Genomic DNA, 26,288 nt, shown 5'->3' with positions numbered 1-26,288 from the left:
GATCAAATGTTATATGAAAACAGTCAGGACTTCAGTGCGCTCAGAAGGGCCTTTCATGAATGTTAGGCAAGAGGACAGAAATTAGAAAATACCTTCAGCCAAGTAAAACTGGCTCCATTCACTGAAACTATAGTAACCATCTGCTTTTTGTTGCCTCTGTGCTCTTACAATACTGTCCAGAATGACCATGTTCAGAGAAAGTGAACACAGAGGGGGGGGAAAAAAAAGAATTATTTACAGCAGTTCTCCAGCCCTCCTTTTACTTCAATGATCTGTTTAAATATTCTGGCTGTTTCAAGGGCTTGGTGAAACTGGCTTTTGTAGACTGAACACAAAAAACAAACAGGAGAAAAATGCAGCATTTTCCCCCTCAGCCAGAATACAGTGAGAGCACAGTGGTTAAGCAAAGGCAGAGTAAGCTAATTACCAAGTACACAGCTGCTCCTACCTGGCAGAAAGCAAAGGAAAAAAAATCCTATGAGTCACCAAATGCAGTTCCTAAATCTGGAAAAGCCTTACAAAAATAAACTTCCACGAAGAAGGGACCAGCTTCAGAGGAAAAAAAAAAAAGTGATGCAGATAATAAAGATCATTATTTCAGAACAAAAAACTATTTCCAGTTTGAAAGGAAAAAGTTTTTTTGGCAAGGCAACTACTAAGTATGTCATCTAGTTAAAAACAGCTTCTCTTCTTGTGGTTTGTTGGGGCAGAATGAGCAAAGAGATCTTCTACCAGATTCTTTTTTTATATCAAACACCAAAAGGGGGTGGGAAGGAGTCATTTCTAACCCAGTTTAGAACAACTTTATTCCTCCCCGTGATCATCAGCATTTCTTACATCCACCTTCAACACGCACAGAGTTCCAGATATTCACTAAAAATTCAGGGTGAGTTTTACATCCCACTTGAAACAGGAAGGATGATCCTGACTTCCCAGTTTTGCAGACACACAGGGATACAAACACACAACTGTTTATGCTTTGGCAGAACTTCTGTTTTGCCAAGCCCTTACTTGTGTAGTTTCTCCTGTATTTTAGAAAACAGCAAACGAGTCTCTAAATTACTAGTAGCAAAACAAGAGAATTTGTAGCAAGCATTGCTTGAAGTTTTTATTTTTCAGTTTTGTTGCTAACTTTAAAGTTTGCCTGAGTTCTTTTGGGACTCTTTTCTTGCACTTTTCTGCTGAAATAATATTACACTGGCCAATAAATTCCAAGATATTTCAATTTTAAAATTAAATTTAAAAAGAGAGGAGCTGAAAACTTCAAATCAGGTGTGAGCTGTTGGGGGGATAAGAGTGTTGTGAGCTTTCTGTGTGTTGGGTTTTTAACTGGGTGTCAGAGGAGGTGAGTTCTGACCCACCTGTACTCCCACACTAAATGAGCACTGATTGACACAAGAGCTGCCCACACATCCCCCAGTCAAACACAGGAAGCCAAAACTGCATTTCCTTCAGTTTTCCAAATGAATTTTTTGATCTAAAATTCGAACAGTTTAATTAAAACTATTTCTGAGGAGAAATGCATCAGCTTCACAACCTGATCCCATGAGCTGCTCCATTATAAGCTGCAAAATATCCTGATCTCAAAAGTCTTTTTCAACCTAAATGATTGTGTGACTCCATGGAACACAGTTAAAATAAAGCTATGGAGTATTCTGAAACAAAATCTCCCTTTCAATTATCCTTCAAAATGTCTTAGAAATTGCAGTGGAAAGTCTCCTTTCTGCCCAAATCACCAGATCCCCTTTCAACTACCCCAAGTTTCAGCCACTTTATACTCCCACCTCTCTTTCCTCCTAATAACAGTTACTAGAAATTTGCTTCAGGTTCATTTTAGAAGGAAATAACTAGATTTACAATTAACATTCCAAAGTATTTCTTGTGAACATTTTCCCATTGCTAATCATTTACCCAGTGGCAAGGCACAGGAATCCACAGAGGGCGAGTGTGCAAAGACAAACAGCCAGGGGCTCTCAAAATGCACATTTCAAGTGAAAAAGGCCATGTTTTACAGGGAGAACAACAGCTTTCCAGCTTCCTTTCAGACTGGCCTGCAATTTCCAAATCTTTCATTTCCAAACAAAATTGGCTGACTACTAATAAGTTTCCCTTTGATATTTTCTTCCCTTGATGTCTGGCTGGATTATCAGCAATAAACAAGTTCCTTTTTTCCTTACTCAAAAAGTATTTGACTGCACAGCACCTCCCCCGAACAGACAGCAGGAGACTGACACTTACAGAAGTAAAAACACAAACCTCAACAAAACAAGCAACGAAGAAAAGAAATATAATCACACACATCATTACTGAGCAATGCTATTTGATAAAAATAATTATTTATGCTCAATTGCAGTGTAATTCTTCCTTCACCTCTCCTGCATTTCACAAGGTTTTCTTAGCAGATTTAATCAAATTTTCCAGAATCTTGTGGGATATTTAAATAATGACATGCCCACTTAATTTGCACAAAAGAAAAGGCATGGATTAAGGTTTGCTTTGATTCGTTGGTTAAGCATTAAGTAATTAGATTTGCCTTGTTGTTAAGGAGAGGATAAACACGTTGCTCAGTTATGATCTAAACCCAAAGCTGCTCCTCAGTGCTTTTTTACCCTCCACAAAGTTTCTTCCAAGTGGACACTCAGAAATGTCCTAAATGAAAGAAGGGCCTGGAGGGCCAGGGCACAGGGAGCCACTTCCCACTGCCAGAGGGCAGGGATGGATGGGATATTGGGGAGGAATGTTAAAGAGAAGTTCAATTAATGTGTTGTGCTCTTCTTCCAACACAGCCACAAATCTTCACACAGATAGAAATTATCATCTCTGACTCTAAACCAGCTCTCATAACTAAAAAAAAAAAAAGGAACTTGGCTCCAAAATCATCTTGTTTTTCCATCCTGTTCTTACTGTGTACTACCACACAAAACAAAGAAAAGAAAGAAAAAGGATGGCATCACACTCTTGATTGCATATACAGAGACAGCTGGGAAAAAGTAATTTATACACTGCAGGATCAAGTGAGGAATGGTGACACAGCCTAGAATTGAGAATACAGCAATCACCCTGTACAGTAAAAAGAAAGTTTGATGCTTATTATAAGTTAATACCCACCAGATTGTTCACAAAATACAGTGTCTAGAGACATCTTGTTCACAGCATTTACTACTGAAAAAAAGCCACAGAAAATAAATCTAAAAGCCTCATATCTCCCTCCTATAAATCTACTCCCAGGGTAGAGCTGTAGAAAACATTTGTACAGACTTTGAGCTGGGGAAGGTTTCCACACTCACCCTGCTTTATACTTCCTGAAAATGTTTATTTAAGTTGCTATTTTCCATTGCTGTTGTGACTCCTGTCATTTGAAACACCACAGAAACAGCCACAAAGTGTCAGTACAAAGCCAGAAAAACAACAAGACAAAGCTCAGAAAGAACAAAGCCTGTTTTGAAATCTGAAGACACCTGTACAAATACTTTTTTTTTTTGAAGAAAAATAACCCAAAACTTTTTCAAGTGAAAAATAACCTCTCCAAAAACATATAAATTCAAGTGAAACAGTCAAGATAAAAACAAGGAAGTTCAAATGCACTTATACTGGATAATAAAAGAATTGGTTTGTTTGCTATCTACAGTGATTTTTCCTAAGAAAACATTCACCAGAAGACAAATATTTAATATTACTCAAAAGCAACAGTCCCTGTTTAAAGCTGTTCTGTAAGACCAACAACTCTATTGAGCAGGCAGTGTTTATAACAAAAACGTGCTTTTTATATCAGACAGTTTGTGCTAACTCGGCAACATTTCCAGCTCAGTACACTCTGTACCGCCGGGGCTTGCCAGAAACTCGGCTCTCCACGAGCATTTTCCTATTTGTTAACTATTTCTTCCAAAAGAAAGGAACTAATCCCAGTGTTTCGAAATCCTCTTCCCAGCCATTTAACAAGGAATTCATTTGCCTAACAAATACACAGGGAAATAGTAATGTAAATAGAATAATAGCTAAATCATTTCTGCTATGTAAATCAGAGAATCCGGTGGTTTAGTTTTAAACCAGAACAACACAAAGCCAAGCATGACCACGTTTCCTACAAGGCTAAATCAGAAAGGAATCCAAGAGGCAGTAAAGGCTACTTATCTTTTCCCAACTCTATTCCAGATAACAGCCAAAAAAGCCCCTTTATATTTGGATTCCATAGTGCTAGTCGTTTTTTATTTAATAAATATTGATGAAATGTTAAAATATTTAGTAACTCGGAGAGAGAAGGGTGGTTGATGGTCTAGCTTAATGGATGGGCCAGGAGCACAGGCAGTCCTTCACAGAAGCACTGCTGTTCAGAGTAGGAAATCCATGGAATCCAAGGAAATGTGCATCCAGTTAGAACCCACACACCTCCAGCTCTTCAAACCTCAAAGCCATGAAAACCTCAAAGCTGAAACCCAGGGACTCTCAGCATTTAGGGGTGATTTGCAGCCATTTGGCAGCTGCCCCCAGCCCTGCAGAGGAGGAACTCGGCTACAACCAGCTCAGCTCAGCCACACGTGCTGAACACGTTGCTGTGCCTGCACACCAGGGTCAGGGTGCAACACAGCCCTCACACACCCAAAGCAGGGCATGTGACACAAATACCTGCTGTCACAACAAATGGTGCCTCCTGAGGGGAATAAGCACCAGGGCCTAATGCCACCCATGCAATGCACCCCAGCAGGTGAGTGACAAACCCAACTATCACACTGGTACTGAGGAACAATTAATGCTGGGCAATCACCAATTCTCACTGCTCTGCCCCTTCTGGGATGTACAAAATGGGTTCTTTTGGCAGCAATGAAATACTGACCTCTGAAAAACTCAATCCACATCCACAAAAGTCTCATGATGGGATTTTAGGTTATGATGGCTGTGCCTGGCACTTCCTTTATGTCTCACCCTCTTGGACACTGCACAGCACAGTCAATTCTTTGCAAAGCTCCCATTAAATAAACTATCATTACATAAACAGCCTCATTTTCACAGCACATATGGTTTTGAAAATTCCCTTTATCCACTGGGCAGCTGTGATGTTGAACAGAAGCTATGGCCAGAGTTATGGTACATGGCAGAAAGTTCTGTGAATCCCAAGTTTCTGTGTGTTTTTATTTGATTGCAAGATGTCATGTTTCTGACATATGATGGGGATTTACATCTGCAAATGCTCAACATGTCACAGTGACAGACTGGGGCCATGCTGACTGTGTTTTGTTAACACTGACAACAACCACAGCCAATAAAACTCTGGGAGTCTTTGTACTCCAAATGCATTCTGTATTCTTTTCTAATATATTTGTCCAAAATATCTTCTTCCATTTTCCTCAAGCACTGTATATTCAAAGGCTTTAAAAAGTTACAGTTCATGGGATTTCAGGGTTGTATTTTCTTTTGTTCTTTTTCCTTTTCATTTATTTATTTATAATCTCATCCCAGATGTGGCATCAAATGCACACAGCGGGATATCCTTAAGCATTACTTTGTAGAGTTCTTTGTGTCACCATCCAACATTCTTAATCACATGAAGATTAGCAGAAAGACTTAGCTGGGAGTAGTGTGAGCAAGGGGAGGGGAAACTGGGTATCTGCTGGTTTAAAACAGCTCCACACCAGCTCTGTCTCCTTTTCCCAATTTGCCCAGCTTCCAGAACACAGAGACAAGGTGGAGCAATAACCAACCTTCCCTTCCATTCACATTTGCATTGCCTGCTTGTTCAGCACAGCACTGACACCAGGGCTCCCTCCTCCTCCTCCATCCCACATCCTGCACACACATCCTGGATAACTTCACAGCTTAGAGCGGGTGGCTGGGGGGGAAAGCTGAACACAAAAGCTTTGGCTGAGGCAGGTCCCAGTTCCTGGTTCCAGTCAGATCTGCAGCTCCAGATCCCAAAGCAAGAGCAGCCACTGGTGTGGTTTGCAAACCTCTGCAAACAGCCAGGAAAGGAGGGTGTAAGGATCTGAGAGTTCAGCATTCCCACAGAACTTGTCCACTGCAGGAGGAAGCCAGGACACCAACAGTTCCATGTGTAAGACAGGCAAACAAGGGGGCTGGACTGATTACTGGCCCCACAGGCACTGGGGAGTTGTGGATTTCCATCACAAGTCACTGTTCTTAAACCAAGACCACTTAACATGTGCAAAGTAACCACAGAAAGCTTTTAACAAACTGTATAAGTGACAAGAAAAGTAATTTTTAGGATGCAGTAAATCCTCATCCTAACATGTTAATTTAAATTGATACCTGGGATTAAGTGGCCACAAGCCCAAAAATGCAGAAACTGCACTGTTAAGTGTAATAGGGAAACTCCAGAAAAGAAGTGGATCTGCTGACAGCACAACTTCAAGCCAGAAGAGGAATGACAAATTTTGCCTCTGACACATATGGACTAACAAGAAAACAAATTACCAGCAGCCTGTTCTCACAGGAAATTATGAGACAGCACAATAGCGTAAAAGTCATCTTATATGCAGAGCTCTTAAAAGTGAATTAATAGAGGACTATTGCATAGTTACTGCTGGTTATAACTTGGAATACATTAAAACCTTTACTTCCCCAGACCAATATTTAAAATAAACAAGAAGCAGTGAGCAGGCACAGCCACTTCATTAAAGTGATTACATAAACTCTCAAACCAAGACTTAATTTGAATTAATAGTAAAGATAAAATTGAATGCATAAACATGCCATGCAGAAAGAATGAAGTTCTGAAAAGAATTAAGTGGTTTGATGATATCACATAGCAAACACCTGATGAATTCATTAAACACAAAGGGTTGCAGATGCCACGATACAGTGAGCAGTTCCTACCTGAAAAATCAGATGGATGTCAAACTTACAAAAAACTACTGAGTCCTAACAGCTGCAGGACACAGGCAGAGGTTTTGCAGAGCAGCACCAAAATTTGAACCCAAGACTGATACAGTCAAAATATCAATACCAAACATGATTAGTTCCAATGAAGTTAATCCAGTGTTTGGAAGAACAGCTTCTCTTTCTGCTTGGAAGGGCCAGGGATTTCTTCTTTGGAACTGCCCTGGAGCTGAGATCCACTTTCCCCCAGGCACGTTCCCCAGGGGAGACCCTCAGCTCATCGATTACATAAACTGCTCTCTAGTCTCACTCAGCAGGGCAGCTAAATATATGCACCAAGACATAAAATCTGCAGAGCCATCAAAGCGCTTCTGCTGGAACAGAAGAGCTGACAATTTATGGGCTCTTCAGTTGTGCCTGCTTTTATCAGGCTGGTTAGTTGAAAGAAAATGCACACATAATTACTTAATCCCATTAAAACAAAGACAAATGACAGCAGAGAACTCCCAAGCTCAGCAGTTTGAGCACAGGAAGATTCTGAACTCACACAGAAATGAATCACAGAGCCTCCTCAGTGGGCAGCTCCTTCCACAGCCCCTCTTATTTTGGCTACATCAGCATCACAGCTCTGATATCCAGCCAGCTCCAGGAAATGGCATCTTGGACAATGAACAGCTTCCAGATTTCCCAATGTACCAGTAATCCAAGGTCTCCACTTTTCAAGTGAAGTGATTGCATGTCAATTAAAGCAAGTAAATTCACAAGAAGCTACTAAAAAAATTCAGTTGCTTCTTCCAACATTTGGGGAGGACAAGCAGGAATCCTAAAGAGGCAGCAAGTGGCAATTTGGGGTTGGTGCTTAATTTTAACATTCTGAGTTTTAACTTTCTGAGTTTCAGAAAGTTACAGGAACTCCTGTTCAGTGCATTAATGACAAAATGTAAACTGTAGTCAGCACCTGAAGAGGGAAAATGAAGCAAATTAACATTTCACTAGGGGATTTATAACACAGGTTTGCTGGCATGTTTACTATGCAGGAATAAATAAATGTGTAAAATAATTGGAAGTACTCATTGAAGAACTGAAAACTGAACTTATGAAAATCCATATTAAACTCAAAAGTCACTTATTTTTAAGGCAGCAATGATTTTTTTTTATTTAATAAAAAAATATATTTAGCGTACCTCTAAGCACCAGGATCTTTTGTCTCTGCTGTTCCCACACAATAATCTGAGCCCTTGGATGTGAGCAGTGTCTCACCTCCAGGCTCAGCCATCCTACAGCAGCTGGCTGGGACAGGAGAAGCAAACAGTGCTGAGTGTAATGTTTGCTCACCAATTACCCTTCTGTGGACTCACTGAGAACCTCCCAGGACAAGGCCAGGCAGGAACCCCTATCCCAAAAAGGGGGGGATTAGGAATTTCAGTACTAGAGTGCATTTCTTTTGAGACTAAGCAGTAACAGTCTTGCAGGAAAAACATTTTTCTTCACACTTTCCAGGCCTTAACTGTGGTTTACAGCAAAAGAAATAGTAATAAAATAATGCTTCCTGCAGTCTGGTTTAGTTTAGGAACAAGGCAGAGAGGGACTGAGCCATAATTCCATATACACCTGGGACAGGGGATATCTGTCTGGAGGTTTTCCACTTCCAAGGACAGCCTGTCCAGGTACAAAGGCTCTCTGGGGACATCTCTCAAGCACACTGCTGCTTATTACTCTCAGCTTTACCTCACCTGCTTATTAGTTCCTGAATACTCTATTTCTTAAAGAACAGGAATAAACAAGTGGGAACTCCTCCATTTGGACTGCAAAACCCTGCTGGGTATAAATTCCATGGGTTTGTGCAGAGGACCAGAGAGCCTTACTGAGGCTGGAAGCACCAACACCAGCAGAGAAGCAGCAGCAACGATGGTGACACCACTTCAGGACACCTCAGTTTTAGTGAAGTATTTAATTTATTTTACTATGGTGCAGCAATGGAAATCTTACTTTGCTCTGTGTAGAAAATCCAAATTAGACTCCCAACTCAGGGCTGTTAGGGATGGCAAGAGAATCCTTAAGTTACTTGTAAGTTATTCAACTATAACGTTAGTACAAAATAAAAATAAAATGTCATCTTTCAATAAGCCAACTACACATTAAAGAAAACCTATAAAGCTTTTGTCAGGAACACAGACTCCTCTTGACCAGCAGCCAGTTAAAGTGGTAGAACTCTCAGGAATATCTCTGGAAAGGGCAGGATTGTCAGTTAAGCCCTTCACCATTCTATCCCAGCACAGTCCTACATCACCTCCATCCCTTAATAAGAGCAGAGGACATCAATCAAATACAGAAGCCAAATTTGCTTTCCAGTCACACTGCTCATTACCATGATATCAGAAATCACATCCTTTCCTTATAGAAGAGACAAAATGATGACAGGGCAGACAAACACCACACACTTCCCCTTCAGCTCCCTTAGAGAACAGATTCCAGGGAATTTTGTAGACATATGTAGCCAAGTATTGCATAGAATAAATTTTGTCAAACTCCAAAGGCAACAAGAAATTTTCCTTCCAGCTCCCTAGAACCATAAACCCATCAGACTCCAAGCCCTGCTGCTCCTGTTGACACAATAACACTGTCCATACTTCCCATCTCTTTAGAGAGCTTTAAAGAATAAATTCTAAATAAAGAATACTTTAAATTGGTAAAGCCATTCCAGAAAAAGAAAATCCTATACAATGACCCTTTCATCACCTATGACTGGAAATTTCCCTACTTTGCCTTCTTAATTTCTTGCTGCCCCAGAGCTGCATTTTAAGAACAAAAAGGAGGCTTTTCCTATACTGTGAAAGTATTAATGAGCCCCACTGAGTGTTGTTACTGACAAAGCCTCTCCAGGGACTAATTACAGCAGATAATTGTAGGCCATGATTTTTTTTTTATTATTGCACGAACCTCTTAGAGACTCCAAGGCAAAAGCCAAACCCAAAGTCCTTTGAAAAACTTGCAGTCCCTGCAGGGAGCATGAAGGAGCCCCCAGTGCCATTCCTTAGCAAGGCTCCCCAGGGACCTATATGGCCTACATCATACCTGCTGTATGTAGTTAGAAAGTAAAGATAAAATCTTTACTAGAATAAAGCTTTAAAAAGTAGGCTTAAGCACCAAAAATATCACATGGAAAAACAGCAGACATTACCAGCAAAGGAATATTTTTGCCTTTCTCATAACTTAATTAACCCTTATACTTCAACTCTTCAAAGACAAAACAGTAAGAAGATACAAGTAAGATTTCAACATGGAATGTGTTTATTTTTTATTTTTAATTTTCAGTACAGTATTAAGAGGTCATTTAAATACTTTAAATAAAGATATTTGAAGAAAAACCCAGAGGATTCAACTAGGTAAAGAAAAACACAATCTTATCAGTGGATAAAAGACAAGTATTGAATGACCTTAGGATCTTCAGAATAACATTCTCAAGAAAATGCATATTCCTGGGTCACCTAGTCAGGAATGCAGCTTAGTGTTGTGCTTCTCTTCCTGTTCTTTGTTTTGTGGATCTCAGCTATAATGGACAGCTTCACTGACAGGCAGGAAGAATTTTTTTTTTAATGAAACATGCAGAGAACCAAGTCAATGTGCTTTCAAAACCTCTATAATTTTCTCTATAATTATAAATCAGATAGGCATCAGGTCATACTACAGTCCTAAATATCAACCCTCTCTCCTCCTTTTATATTTCCTCTCCAAATCAACCAACTATAATTATCTGACACATTACAAAGGACCATGGAAACAATTGGTAGGCAGTTAAATATTACCAGACATGTAAAAAAAATAAAATAATCTGAAACTAACTGAAAATTAATTATGTTTCACAAAAGGATAAGTAAAACTAAAAGCAGAAGCTGCTTTTGGCGTGGAGTGAAAAAAGGGGAAAAAAAAGCAGTCTGCTACTGTGCAAAGTAGAATACCCCGATTTCTGGAATGCATGCTCTGCTTCCCTCAGGCACACTTCTGGAGCAATGCTGGGAGGTGGGAACATCTCATTTAAGATGTCCAGCCACCAGACCCTCTTCCACTATTTCAAAGTCCATTTTATTTTCATGATAGCTCATATTTGTTAGTCATTTAGTAAAGAAAAATTTCCATACACCCATTCTGATGAAAAAAATTTCTTTCAAATGCCAATCAAGGAAATCCTGACATAACTAAATGAAGAGAGTGGAAACATGCAGTAAATTTTATTTAAAGTTCTCTGCAGGTATATTTACACACATACATGCTAAAATATTTAAGCACATATATGTGTACATACCTAAGACATGTAAGCATTTGAGGTTCTTTGCTTACAATATTCAGTCTCATAAGATCCATCGATTTTTAAAGATACACACAATGAGATGGAATGTGTTAGTTCAAGCAGCTAAACCTGACAGAAACACACACAGGTCAGGTCAGTGATTTTTCTTCCTTGGATCGCATGAGTGAGCACAGCTTCTTGCAGTGTTAAGTGTTTGGGGACTGGAAGCTGTCACATTTTGGTTCCAATGCAGTAACACATTAAACCAGTAATCTAAATTTCATAAGCTGCACCTTTAAACTCACGCAACACTGTACAGGTTTGCACACAACTTCCCAGCCAGTAGTCTGATGCCCTTCTTTCCTCTTCCAGCCAAAAATGACTGTTTCAGTGAAGAATTTAGGTAAAATGAAAACAATTTTCTCATTTGCAATCACATGACCAGGAAGTAGAGTGGGTCTGCAGCAGAAGCTGAGATTCCCTGATGCAGTGGGTGTGTAGAAAGTTAAATACCACTTCAATATCTCCACATTATTCCCATGAGGAGTGTGTTTATAACAACAAGCAGACTGTGGCACGCAACCATAGTCTAAGGTCAGCAAGGCCCTTTCTCTGTGCTACAGAATCACCCCTCTTGAAAATTCAGTATATTTATGCCTTTTAAAAATGAAAGTTTCCAGGAGGTTTCATGCTCAGTAAGGAGTGTGGAAATTATTTCATACTGTAAGCAAACTGTCAATTAAAAAGGGCAAAAATTCATTTTTAAATCAAGCTATGAATTGGACATCAAGCTACTTATATTTTGGATTTCTATTAAGAGAGATAATAAATGGTCATGTTTAATTTGTTGAAATAATGGCTAGCAAGGTAAAGCAACATTCACTTAAATGAAAGAGATGCTTCTTAAAACTGCATGAAATTAATGATTCTCACCCACAAAAACTCCCCAAACAAACAGTTTCACAAGGGAACTGCTACAAGCTATGAAACTTGATAGAGGAGATTAATATATAGCTCAGCATCCAAGTCACTATGATATTTCAGTACACTAAAAATTGTATCTATTCCATCAGCACATATTATTAAGATGCATTATGTTGTTGGACCAATTTTTTATACAGTCTAACAAAAGTTACAGACCTTGTATATCTTGTTACAGTTAAAATAAAGAGGATTTCTGAGGCTCAGGCCTCAATACTCAGTTCAGTTATACTGCCAGCAAAAAGCTGAACATATTTCCCTTAGTGCTATCTTTAATCTTATATACCTTCAGATACAAAGGTTGGACAATTTTGCGTAATATGTTGCAATTACACTACCTGGCTAAACAAACTGTCCAAGAATCGCTAATAGAAATGTCATCAGAAAAATAAAGTCCAAAGCAGATTTGTACTAAAAAGAGAGAAAAAAAATCTACAAGAAAAGTGGTATAAGCCCTAAAGAGCAGTACATTCTTTGAGGACCTCCAATATTATACTATTTTGACGTATATGAATGCTTTTCTTGGAACATACAGAAAACTGTTTCTCTTAAACCAAGACAGAGAATGAATTTAATAGGGGTTTATAGGTCTCAAGTTTAGGAGGATTTCCCATCAGGTTCTGGAAAAACAAAAATCATTAAATACAGACACTAACCAGTTTGCAAATCAGGACATAAAATGTCTCAGATTATATAAAAGTATACTCCAACTTCTCCATAACAGAAGTCAAAGCTAAGGCCTCACAATTCCAGTTATTAGAAATAGCATATTCTCTTTACTAGGCCACCACTTGAAGCCAGCTACTCAGTGTTTTAAAGAAGGAATCTTATAAAAAGCTGGTTGCAGTGCAGTTCTTCGCAATATGTACCCAAGTACAGACAGATTGCTTGAAAGTATTAAGAGTTATAACAGAAACTGTTAAAGAAAATGCAACATAAAAACAAAATGCAGCAAACTACACTGCCTGAAGTTTCTTCAGGGTCCTCATACCTAGTAAAGTTCACTACACAGATTAAACATCATGAAGTACAAATTAACAAACCACATGATTAATAAAATCTGTTTACTTTATATTAAACATCTCTACTCTGATTACAGAACGTTTAGGCCCTCTGTAGCACAGAGGAACTCTTCCCTTTGTATCGCGGGCCAGGTTCTCATCGCGAACGCTCCTGCCCGCTTATTTCAACAGGTTCTGCAGCATCGCCGTAGCGTAGGTGGGGCGAGCTTGTCTGCTTGCAATTGCGTTTTGCAGATACTGGATGCCTCCACAGCGTTCCCAAATCTCTTCAAACTGCCTCAGTAAAATTTCAGCACCTCGCTTTCGGGTTAAGCCAGTCTCTTCAAGGTTAAGCTCACACATATCCATGTCATCCTTACCTGAAATGGTAAAGGGAAAAAGAAAACATATTTTACATCATTGAAAGATCCCATCAATAAAAATTAGATCCTTGTTAATTACATTTCCTCTCTGTAGATCTGGTTTGCTGGTAGACTTCAGAGCTTACGAGGAAGTCCTCAGATACAGGCATTTTTCAGTTTCCTGGTTTTTTGTTACACAGAGAACACTAAAACAGTATGAGAATAAACTAATATCAGATGCTGCAATTGACAAAGCTGTGCTTAAACAGCAAGCAAAAAGGAATAAAGGGAAGAAGCCGAAAGATCATCATCTCGATACATTCTTCTGAAACCCATTACAGGATGACAATATACCTTCAGTTTCAGGCCACTTTATAGTGAACTGCTTTACTTATGGTTAAAGCAACTAAGAATTCCAGACTTTGGATCAAGTAGCTAATCTGTCAGCCTACCACACAAAACCAACAGTGGGACCAACGTAGGCAATCCAATGAAATTATATATGTAGCTCACAAACTAAATTGTAATCTTATTTTTAACAGGTACTCAACGACAGCACTGCTACTTTTAGCTATGGGCTTTGGCACTGAACAGCAACAGCTGGTATAAGGAATTCTACTTAAAATAATTTGCAGAAAACAAACTTTTGTTGCCAGTAAAGCATAATCCTGTAGTGAAACAAATTGGCTATGGCCTTTCCTCAGTCTCTAAGTTAAATACAAAATCTCAAAACACAGAAGCGTAAGCAGCATTTCTCCAGTGTTTTCTCCCCTGTTCCTTACCCTCCAGAAAAGGAGGATACATTTCACTACCAGATAAATCTCTACCTATCCATTGCAACATTTATTCTAAATTTTTAAGATTAAAAAGCTATTTTCCCATACTAAGTAGCATAAATAGGGTAAAAGCATCAGCTTGCTATTAGCCTCATGCTATGGACAGACAATGTAACATATGCACAAATTGTTTTGATACAAACTGCTTGTAATTCTTTACAGCTAACTTAAAAACAGTATAATAATGAGTAGACCTTTCCCAGATAAATTGTGATGTTTTATCTTCACACTGTCTCCAGTTCAATGAATAGTCTGAGGGTTTGTAATAATACAACTCTTTCCATTTGATTTCCCACTGTCTATGGCTTCCCAAATTGAAGTACGTGTAGAAGTAAAACATCGGACCAGTTACATGTCCCAGTGATATTCTGAAACATTTGGCCACCATCAGCAGCAGTCCCAAATCCTCAAATTCTGCCCAGATAAGAAAGAACAGAGAAAGGGAGGGAGGGAGGGAAGGAAGGCAGGGAGGAAGGAAGGCAGGGAGGAAGGAAGGTGGGGAACTTGGAACTTCATCCTCTTTTTCTGAAGTTTGTTATCAACTCTGAACCTTCTCCAAGTTTCAACACCAACCTGCTACAAGCAGAATGGGTGCCTTGTCAGGGTGAAGCTCCATTTGCCGAGCAATCCAGGGCCCATCGAAGTGTGCGTACCACCAGCCCTTCTTCTTGTTCTGGGGGTCCTTGTACTGGTCCGCGGGGCGGATGAAGGGAATGCGGAAGTAGCGCTGCTGCCTGTTTATTTCAATCTCTTGTTGTCTGCCCGGGAGCTGGGCTGCGGGGTTCTGTTGTGCTATCATTCAAAACATCCCCCCAAAAATAAGTGAACAAAGCAATTAGAAAACAAGAAAGCCATATTACTTCCTTTATTAATCAGCACATTAAAAAACAAACAAACAAACAAACAAACAAAACAAACAAGAAAACAAACCCTCCCCCAAAACCCAAGAGATTATCTCTCAAGGTCATCTGAAGTCTCAGCAAACCTAGAAAGTATTTCCATCTCATATAATGTGCATTCTGTTAATTGCAACAGCTAAAACACTGGTCAGAAATGGCTCATGTTAACTCCTGTACATGTTGCCCAATGGCAAATTTAAACAAAACTAAGTAAATAAAATAACATATTCTGCTTTTAATCAATATTTAAGGTAAAACTTGCCATGTAAAATTTCTTACCAACCAGAAACATTTATCAGTAATTGCTTTAGTTCAGTCCATTTTTTTGTAAAAAAAGATCACAGCGCACAGAAGCATTTTCAGTTGCAAACATACAAAAGCATCACTTGATGTTTGACAGTCGACACAAAAGGATGTATAATACTGTTAGAAATTACTAATTTGTTAATAGAAATGTTGACAATAAATACTGCTTATTACAAAGCTGCCACCAAACAATTTTCTGCTTAGATTTCTATAAGTCAAAATCTGGCATTAGAAGTAACTTCTGGCTGCTTTCTTTTTTCAAGGAATTTTTAATTTCCGACCATTAAGATCAGCTGACTAAACTTCTAAAGGAGAAAGTTACATGAAATTTGTTCAAGTTTCATATATATTTTTGGTAAATATTTTCCACATGCATTTTTGGACTTTTTGAGTTCCCCATATTTCAGACTCTAGAGAGAAACTCACTTTCAAATAAAAGCAGATACTCTCTATGTTAATTCATCAAATGATCAACCTTCTTAATCTTACATATACACTATCATAATCGATTTTAAATAGTAAATGCTCTTAAAAGCAACATTCTTTCCTTTAATAACTGCCCCTGCAAAAGTTTGTTACTGATCTTGTTTTAGTGGTTTACACCACTGTTACAGATACCCTGCTTAAGAACCTTTACCATCTCTACAGAAGAAAATCAGGATTAACTTTTTATATGTTTCAGCATAAAAGGAGTAATTAAAAGTGAATTCAATTTTTTTCCTTGTGTATTGAGCAACAAAGAGAATTTCTGAGCTAACATTTATTAATATGAAAAATTACAATTACTTTTAATAACTTATTTTTACAGTCATGAACAGAACTAATACAGACTAGCAACTACACCTTGAAATTTCTTTTGCCTAGATTCAAGCAAAAATAGTTTTTCTAAACCTGAAGAGCAGAACTTTAACAAACCCCTATATGTCATACACATCAAATCTCCTTTTTCTAATGTGTGCATTAACAACAAACATAGAAAAAAAGCACCCAGATTTTAACACATGAATGCTACTTTTATACATCAACTCTGATAAAACACACACCTTACAGGAAGACAGAGTATATAAAAAACTAATTTAATTCTATGCATTGTCTGAACATTTATCCCAGCAGATCAGTACTTAAGTATTGTTGAATACTTTTTGCACTGCAATGGTAATTGCTAAGGCTCATTTCTACCCCTAGGCATATCTAAATCTAGAGAAGAGGGCAAATCTAGAGAATGGAAATGCTAAGCAGCCAATGGAGCCTCTATTGGTGCTATAGAACTGTGGCTGTCTATTCAGAAGAAACCATCACCTGAATGTTAGTCTGTGTGCTAGGAAAACAGTTGTTACATTATGTTGATTCCAGAGTTTTGCTACAACAAAAAGCCATGTGCAGACAATAAAAAAAAAAGGCTAGAACAAGAATGGTTTTGGGGTGTTGGTGGTTGTGGTAAAAAATCGGAGATTATATCTTTCAATAATTTATATAAGAAGGTTATTTCACTCTCCCTTCCCATGACTCCTCAAATGGGTAGGTTTTCACGAAGACAAGTACATTTTTGAATTACTAGAGTCATGTATAATTACCATCAGATTAATAACATTGTCAAATTATCTTTTTTTTTTTTTTTTACAATTAACTTCTATATACATGTGTAGCAAAACACTGGATTAATCAATGTTAGTATGGAGCTCTCAAGTGTTCCTATTCTTCAAAGTTAGCTTAAACAACTGTCTCCTCACTTACTTGAGTTGCTCAAAAATGGTGCAAAATCTGTGAACAAATATTACATGTTGAACAAAAAATGAAAGTGCTGATTCCTTATAAGTTATGGCTTTATTACAACATCAACATTTTTCACCAATGCTGATAACAAACAAATAGGAATTCTAGCTACAACACAAATGCAGATTCTAAGTGTTTCTACTCTTTTTCTACTTCTATTTTCATCAAGATTTAACCTCAAAATCACCTTAATAATTTGCAATTCCTGTTACAAAGCTTCAGTGGTAAATTGCTCTGACAAATCTGCTATTTAATTAATGTAGTACTTTATTTTTTTGACATTTCTGCTAGAAAAAAAAACTTCCAGAGCTCTGTCAATATCAGTAATAATACACAAACCTGTGCTTAGCTTCTATACTGAATGCATGAATTTAAATAAAGGATACTTATAAAATTACATTAAAGGATACTGTAAAACTACATTAAATCAATGAAAAGAAGTAAAGAAAAAACTACATCACTTGAAGCCCACATCCACTGACACGGGAAAGACTTTTAGCTTAAACACCTAAGAAATCAGAATTTCTTCTTACTACCTTCTCAGATGACTACAGTACATATGTATGTGAAATGCCCATGTGGTATAATTATTTGCAATGCAAAGAATTATACTGGCATTGAGAGTCTCTAAAGGTCACTATCAATTTCTTCTGAACTGCAAGGTTCTCTTATTCTCTTATTATGCCATATTTCAATGAAGTTAAAAAAATACAATGAAAAACACTGAAAAAAATGCAGCAAATATCTCAAAAGTGATAACAATATGAATATTCTCAGCTTTTTGTGCAAAAATCCAAAGATCATCTGCTCTTTGATACTTCCCATCAGCAACACTGTGTATGAATATTTTACCCATTTAGCTCCAGAGAGAACGTTCAAAGCAATTTACCACTTGGCAGAAGTGCTTCAAATGCCTTTTCCTGCCATTTCAGTCACAAGCTTTCTTAAGCAGCTAAAACCACATTTCAGACACAAGGACCCATTATTTGATAATATCTTCTCCAGGGGTCCAGATTTTGCCTGCCACATATCCATACTAAAATTCCCTGAGAACCTCAAACTCAGGTAATGCTCAAGTAATTAATAACTCAAGTAAATGAATCAAGGGGAAGGAGGTGCCTTTGTACATGGACTGAGATTACCTAGGGCACCTGGATTCCCTGGGATGCTTATTCTCCATGTCCTACAACAATGCCTTAATCTCAGGCTCATGTGACTTTGGGGAGAGCACTTTCTCCCTATCTTCCCTTTTCTTTGTCTCTCCCATGAACTGTGTGACAGGAACACAAATATCAAATATAATGGAACAAAAAGACAAAAGGAATGATCTGACTAAATTGTTCCATGCATTTACTGTGATCCTATAAATTTCTTAGATTCCTTTTATACAGATGATCACCGGACTTTTGAGGTGGAACATTGGGAAACGAGTAACAGTCCACTCTGTAAATACCACTCCAGAAACCAGGTACAGAATTTCCAGGTCTGGCAGTATGAAACTCCCACACTTCCTTGATGAATGCAAGAGAAACTTACTCTGATTAGTGTGTGGCTTTGTCAATAAACACCAGCCTGTGAAATCAGTAGAATGAGGGGTCTAAATAGAAAACACGGTCTACACAAAATTTGTCACCCCATGAGCCAGAATTACAGCATCAACACTCAGATTTTATAAAGGAGGATGTAACATGATGTATGTAAGCAGTGATGTAAACGACATAATTAGTAGCACCTTTTAAAAGTATCTACATCTATGTCTACATGTCTATGTCAATATTATGAAATATTAAAGTAGCACAGCAATGAACATTTAACAAAAATGCCAGCACCTGCACCAGTAGATCAAGAAATCTTTTTAACAGATGTCAGCTGGATGTGAGAAAAGGTTTTAAGAAGCATAAGAAGCTGAGTCTACCAAAAGTGTTTTAATTTCTGTGAAGAATTTGCCAGTTTCAATCTTTCCAAAATATTTACCTTAAATCAACATAAAACACTCCTAAAAAACTCCAAGTTTCTTCAACCTAGCAAACCCAGAATACATTCCAGAAATGTTCTTTTTAGAATATTATCACCAAAATTACTATAAACACAAAATTATCTCTCCTCACCATAGTCTGTGACTGATTTGGGAGCACGCTGTTCTGTTTCTGCATTGCGTTTCTTATTCTTGGATTTCCAAGCATGATACACCTTTAGCCTTCGGTGGAACTCTTCTCTGCAAGCTGCCAAGAGTTCAATATCTATCCCAAAAAAAAGGAGAAGGGGAAGGCATGAGTGAGAAAAGTCAGAAAAATATTTATTAAATGTTTTTCTATATTGATAAGGTATATGATTGGAGATCAAGCTGTGACACTAATATGATAACATGGAATGTAAAAACCCCTCACTCTCTGCAGCACAGCGCCTGTGTTTTATGACCCAAAAAGTCCCTCAGAGTTTGATGAATCCTTTTCTGCTTTAGAGTAAAGGCAGTCCCCAAAGTAGCTGTTGTACTGGGACATTTGGAGCAGCAAAATGCTACAAATATTTCTGTTGACAGTATCACAATACAAGCCGCACAGAAACAAATTTTAAAAAAATTTAATTGCACTGCTGAACATTATTTCTGCAACTGAAAAAAACCCATGAATTTGACTGCTTATATTTGTATTCTTTTTTCATGTATGTATTTTAATTTTTCTGAAGTTCATTATGCTAAGAATTGAATGATGACAAGGCTTTTTCATTAGTTATCTCAGAGTATCCAAGCTGGCTTCATGAGGAAAGAACTCCACTTATTACTGCACCATCTACATAGCCGAAAACATTGCTCCAGTCTTGCATATGTAAAAACACTAAAAGAGAATGAGTTACTTTCCAATTTCTACATCCAGGAAGAAATTCTGAGTGATCTTAAATCACAAATTAACCAACTGCTTTCAATAAGAAGCAGGAAGAAACAGTAATACCTAAAAGACGAATAATTCTTATCTATTTCTATCTTCACAGCACTGAGGCCAAGGTGATTAATGCCCCACTGTAAGCTTCCAAAAAGAAGTTACACATTTTGAAAATTAAAGAATAATAATCTACGACAGAACATATTTTTGCTTTCTTTATGATTTGGTGACAGCAAGAATTGATAGCAAAAAAATTCTTAGAACATGCAAATTCTAGGTAAAGCATAATAATTACTATTCCCTCTGTGGAAGTACATCAAATGGAGTGAACTTAATTAAGAAGTTATAACATGTATTTTATGCCCAAGATGTTTATTATCATAAATATATAATCCCTTAAAGACATCACAAAGGAGATTCTGTTTCCTTAATATGGAAATAGCTTTGTGTATTGTTCTTTTGGGGGTAAGAGAATTTTTAAAATTAATTTGTTATTCACTCAAACTCATGTAAACTTTTAATCTTTGTTATAGGAAGAAAGTAACACTTTTTCGTATAACTACAACTTGAACTCTTTCTCAGAAAAAAAAACACTTACCACAGGAGGTGTTGATTGTATCACGAAGCTCTGCATATTTCCACTTACTGAGATCATGCTTCTTAGTACCAGCAGCAGCTTTTGTAGCTTGCACTGCAGGACCCCTGCAATTATTTTTAAAATGTATATGTATTTTTTCCAAGTATTAAACAGGATTTTTTTTAAGAAGAGGAAGAGATCCCATGATCAATAATGCGTCATACTTATTACCACACAGACAAAATACCATAGTATTTTCAAGTTGTTTGAATTATCAAGAGAAAATGAAAATATATTTTATGCTCAAAATCATATCATAATCTGATTTGCCTCCTAAAGATTAAAAGGAATTGTCATTGATATTTTTCAGGTATAGAAAGACACATATTCTGAGTATCTCATCCCACATTGATGTACATTTTACTTTGTGAGAACCAAGATGCAAAAAACAAAGACTGAACATTTTTAGTTCCATTCAAAAAACAGACAAGGAAAAATATTCCTGAAGTAGAACAAGGAGAAGGAAGAAAAGGCATTTCCTCTGCTATTTAAAATTGATCTTGTTCCTAACCTTAAGAAAATATTCTGTCTGACAAAAACCTAACTTGAGAGAAGAAACCAAATTAATTCTATATTGGCCATCTAATAACAGCAATATTTATTCTGAGTTGGGAGTGATGATATTGATCATCATGATCATCAAGAGTGATGATATTTATCATCAAAGTAAAAAAGACCACTCGGACTAAACGCTGACCAGTAAAAAAAGACTCATCAAAACTCAGTATTTTCCAAAGGCAAAAGGTCTTCACCATGTAGGTAATGTCAAAGTGAGTCAACAGCGAATGCAAGTGAGGAATTATTACTAAAATCTCAATCATCTTTAGGAAAATGTACAATGTTTCCATGTATGAAACGAACATTAGATATAAACATAAGCCTGAATTTCTTTTTTTCCCCAAGAAATGTGGTATGGATAAGTGGAAGAACTCTCCCTCAGGAACAGCAAACTTCCTGTGGATTATCAGCTTATAAAATAAGTTGAAAACACTGCAATGTTCAGTGATGATCAGCACATCTTTTAAACACTAAGGAATTCAAGAGCAGACACGAGATTTTACCAGTCTCTGCTCATGACTAAGAATAAAAATTGAATTCTTTCAGGATCTGAGGGAATTTCTTCAAAAGAAACTAGAAAGAATCTTTAACAAGGTAGCAAAGTTCTTGATGCAATAAGAAAAAACAGGCTTTTTAATTGTAAGGTCTGTTTGTGCAGTAATATCTTTGTGGGACAGGCACAGTATTAATAGGTATAATCTAATGAATATTATTTTAACATTTATTTTTCCATAAAGGTCTCATGTGGTACCGTGAAGTTTTATGTTTATTTTCCTTTTTTAATTAGAAGGTTATAAAAAACTATTATAACCTGAATTTTTTCTTTATGCAGATACAGCAGTTTTGAAAGCAGTGATAACAAATGCAATTTAAATTTCATTGAGTAAACCTAACATTCCTCTTAATAACAACTGAACCATCTCTTCAGTATAATTAAAACTACAGAATCTTGCTGTTGGAGTAGCAGCTTAATGTCTACTCATACTACTAATCTGAGTCCACACAGCTTCCAGTTGGAGTTTGAGAAGTCAAACGTAAAAAATTGACTTAGAACTACTCATGACTGTAAAACAAATAACTGGACAAACTTCTTCAAAATATATACTTTAATATTTTGTTCTATTCTGTAGGACATCAAGGATTCCTGATAATTAATTTGCACTGCCTGGTGTCTAACCTTTTTGAACCTAATTTGACAAATCCTAAGGATTTTCCTTATTTAGCAACATTACCCACCACTCTAAGAGTTTGCTGCCTAATTTAGCACAGCAGAACTAGGTTGTAGTAATCTTTAAGAATGCTAATCCAATTGAATGGCTTAGTCTTTCTATTAGGGTACTACTGTGCACTCTGAAGACCACTTGCTTGTTTTCTACAGGACCTCAAGCACAACAGTCTGGCAGCAAGAGGAGCATCACCTTTGACATTCCATCTTCACTGCTCCATATGAGAGTTATGTATCATAAACAGTATTTTCAGACTAAAAATAGAAAAGACCAGTCTCATGTCAAAGGCTTCCAGTGTATGAAAAGTGAGACAATTTTTTTTAAACAAGCAGATACTGAGAAGCATTGCATTTTGAATCTGACCACAACACAGAGCCTGATCTGGCCCCAAAATTTTTTCATCTTTTTGTACATTAAAAATTGGCCACTGTCATTGGAACTATGTCAATATATGCAATACAATATGGCCATTTAAATTCACATGCTACCTTAATTACACCTTATGTGGTTTATGCCTATTCTTAAAATACTGCAGGAGAAAAATTTAGTTACCAGCTGCATTCCAATCATCCATGATACCACTAGAAAATTCATTAAACATGTGAGACTGAGCATCTTCAAACTATACATACATAGCTTAGTAACTTGTTAAACAACAGATTCACTTTCAAAACCTCTAAACATTTTTTCTTCTTCTGTAAGGTTCACAAAATCAATGTCAAAAAAAATTTCTACCATCAAGTTGCAGAAAACACTTTCTATTTACTTGCTGATATGGAAGACAATCACAAAAATTTCTTTGAACAGAGTATTAGTATTTGACCAACTAGCATATTCAGACCCAAACCTGTATTTATCTTTTCTTCTGCATTGTGCATAAAATCTCACATTATCATTCAAGAAATCCCAGAAGGAGATTTTGTTTGGATATCTTAAGAGGGTTTTTAATATGGTCTTACCATGGAAATTTTCAAAACTACTTTTATTTTAAGAGAACTCTAATGAGCATATTTCCTTATTAAATGCACCAACAATTACATTGCTGTTAAATGGCTTCATTAGCTTTGTGCTGAATCTGTAGAAATATGCCTTTAAAAGATGTGGAGCCTTGTGATCTGTTTATCACAAAGGTGAGAGGAGAAGAAAGCTGGAGAAGCATTAATGAAATTATAGAAAATTACAGGGTACATGAACAATTCTTATTCTTTTTCAATATAATAAGTTAAAATAGCAAAGAAATAATTGCTGAAAAAATGGTAAATGCAATTTATCTGAAAGAAATAATTTAGTTACCTGCTCATAATTAAAAAAAAAACCCAGATTCCATTACTTTTAATTCCATAATAATTCAACCCATTTAATGTGTGATTTGTTTTTAGAAAATGATTGATTCACTGGTGTTATACCTTCTCACCTACCTAGACAATATTTCTGACATTTCTGTGGCCATTTGTTCCCTACAAGAAAATTGGTATATGAGCATAAACCAAATATATATGGATATAAAACCAGCCTTTATAACCATGAAAGTGTCTTGACAATCAAACTGAAATTAAATTAAATGCACAGGAAACGACTACTTATTTTTAATTATTTCAATTCAGACACACACACAAAAATAGACAGACAGATAGATAGATAGATAGATAGACAGACAGATAGACAGATAGATAGATAGACAGACAGACACACATACACACACACAGAGTCCTGATTCTGTAAAGAACAATAAATTACACAGGGCAGTGAAAAATGGATGGTATGTTAAAAACTTTACAGCAATTATATAATGATTTTTGAACAAATGTTATTTGGTATATTTGGTTATTAAAGGGTTTATTAGATGTAAGCAAAGTAATGAATATGAGGCATTAAAAATTGACTTAGAAATTACAGATGCATACTAACAAAGATTGCTATGGGGTATTAGTAAATAAGAAGACAATATCAATTTCTTTTGATTAATTAATGTGGCTTTTATCTATTAGAGCATTCAAATGGAAAAAAATGCCATACGTAGTCATTTGTGGCTTTGTTCCATTGGCTCTGCAAACAGAAGACATTTAATGTTAGACAAACTACTACCTAGTTAATATTTTAATAATCTGAAGCAAGAAAAGGTGGGTCATAGCATTTCCTGCTCTCTCACATCTTCTTTATTATCTTAAGAATTTTTATTATTATTATTTTTAGCTGATTATATAAACCTCTTTTCCCCCCAAAACTTTCTCATTCAGTTATGACTTAAATAATAATCTGGGAAAAAAGAAATGTACAAGTGAAAGCTTCCCCCAGCCTTTCTCCCCTGTCCAATCTTTCAAAAGCAGAGACTTTGAAGCATACTACTGATGTATTTCATGCTTGGATAAGCGTGTCACAAGAAACAGCAGCAATCCTCCTGTAGCTGCTCTGGGAACAGGATGGGTGCTTCTTCATGCAAGCTGTGAACAGACCCCAAGTGTAACTGCTGTGCTGGAAACACACAGGTGAGCACAGGTAGCACTATCTGTGCTAAATTAGGACATAGGATTGTTCCAATGCAAAACCCAGGAGAGATACACTCACAACACTCTTCTAAGACTAGCTTTCTTTTGATGTTACATGCCATACTGTACACTTCAATAAGCCACATAAATGAATAAAAACTACCCAGTTGAAAGCAGATACTTACTATCTAAATTAATTTTTACTTAACTGCTAGTCATTACCTTTAATTTACCCCTGGGTGCAGTAAATCACATATTACACATCCTTTCAAACTGTGGATGAGTAGTAAAATTGGATAAAGCTAGAAGAGGTCCAGCAGATCCAGCACAGAATAAGCACAAATGAAAATCCTGGATCTGCTGCCAGAACAAACAACTTTTCTTCTTTGATAGTAGCCAACAAATATATTTTTTAAGGAAACTGTAATACTTATGCCCCTTGAAATATCTATGAAAGCTATGAAAGTGAATACAGCAAGGCACTGTGGAAAAAAGAAATAAACTACAGGCACTCAAGTTCAAATATGACAACACAAAAGTGTCGCGTATTTGTTAAAACTGAGCACATAAAATCACCCTTTTCTTCCTCTTTTCACTCAACAGTTACAACCATACAATGGAAAATACCTTTATTTTCTTCATGCCAATATGTAAGGATGAAACCAATTTTTACAGAAGTGTGATAACACTGTAAAAGCAATATACTGCATGAATTCAGTATGAAGTCACACATGCTTTATCTTATTACAACAAAATTTAACAGGGAAGATATATATACTTATAGAAAAGTCAGTGATTTTAGTGTATCACATGCTAATATGTCAGTCTCAAATGTAGAAGACCGTAGACTATAACTTCTTTAGACTCCAGCAAAATTTTGATTGGTATACTATAAAAGAAGTCCTGAGACTTTATGTTTTAATATTAGATTACATTATTTATTCTAACCAATAGTTTGCATTTCACCAAATTTCTTTAGCTGCTACCTTTAAGGCAACTCCTGAAATTATATGAAAATCCTCTGATTTCAATAGAAGATACTGGGGCCTGGGTAAGGTTTTAGTCTGATTTTAAACAAACCAAAATAAAATCAAATATTAAATTAAAAGCATTCTGTTCAGGTTTTGAATGTGCAATGAACTATTTGAAGTAGACTTTGGAAACAAGGGAAAAAATTTGCCAATGAGATAAAAAAGATCTCATGTAAGCAGGAAAATCTATCACT

General features: G+C 36.7%; 2 protein-coding genes and 1 long non-coding RNA gene across 3 annotated transcripts in view; all 3 read right to left on the bottom strand.

Annotated features, from left to right (window-relative positions):
- The window catches only part of LOC141728069 (uncharacterized), a 31,092-nt gene extending 23,550 nt beyond the window's left edge, over nt 1-7,542 (bottom strand). Inside the window, exon 1 of the long non-coding RNA XR_012578754.1 lies at nt 7,379-7,542. This is a non-coding gene — a long non-coding RNA (uncharacterized LOC141728069). The remainder of the gene's footprint in view (nt 1-7,378) is intronic.
- Nucleotides 1-26,288, bottom strand: part of LOC141728045 (uncharacterized) — a 621,306-nt gene that overhangs the window by 83,221 nt on the left and 511,797 nt on the right. The window lies entirely within an intron of this gene.
- The window catches only part of LOC141728056 (unconventional myosin-VI-like), a 30,031-nt gene continuing 16,165 nt past the window's right edge, over nt 12,423-26,288 (bottom strand). The window contains exons 12-16 of the mRNA XM_074534359.1: nt 20,755-20,858; nt 19,386-19,517; nt 17,239-17,265; nt 14,873-15,091; nt 12,423-13,481 (exon numbers count right to left, since the gene is read on the bottom strand). Coding sequence (XP_074390460.1) covers nt 13,282-13,481; nt 14,873-15,091; nt 17,239-17,265; nt 19,386-19,517; nt 20,755-20,858 — 682 coding nt within the window. The 3' untranslated portion in view covers nt 12,423-13,281. The remainder of the gene's footprint in view (nt 13,482-14,872; nt 15,092-17,238; nt 17,266-19,385; nt 19,518-20,754; nt 20,859-26,288) is intronic.

The sequence above is a fragment of the Zonotrichia albicollis genome, unplaced genomic scaffold (genome assembly GCF_047830755.1).
Source record: "Zonotrichia albicollis isolate bZonAlb1 unplaced genomic scaffold, bZonAlb1.hap1 Scaffold_83, whole genome shotgun sequence".
Lineage (NCBI taxonomy): Eukaryota > Metazoa > Chordata > Aves > Passeriformes > Passerellidae > Zonotrichia > Zonotrichia albicollis.
This window is presented reverse-complemented; position numbering and strand designations above follow the sequence as displayed.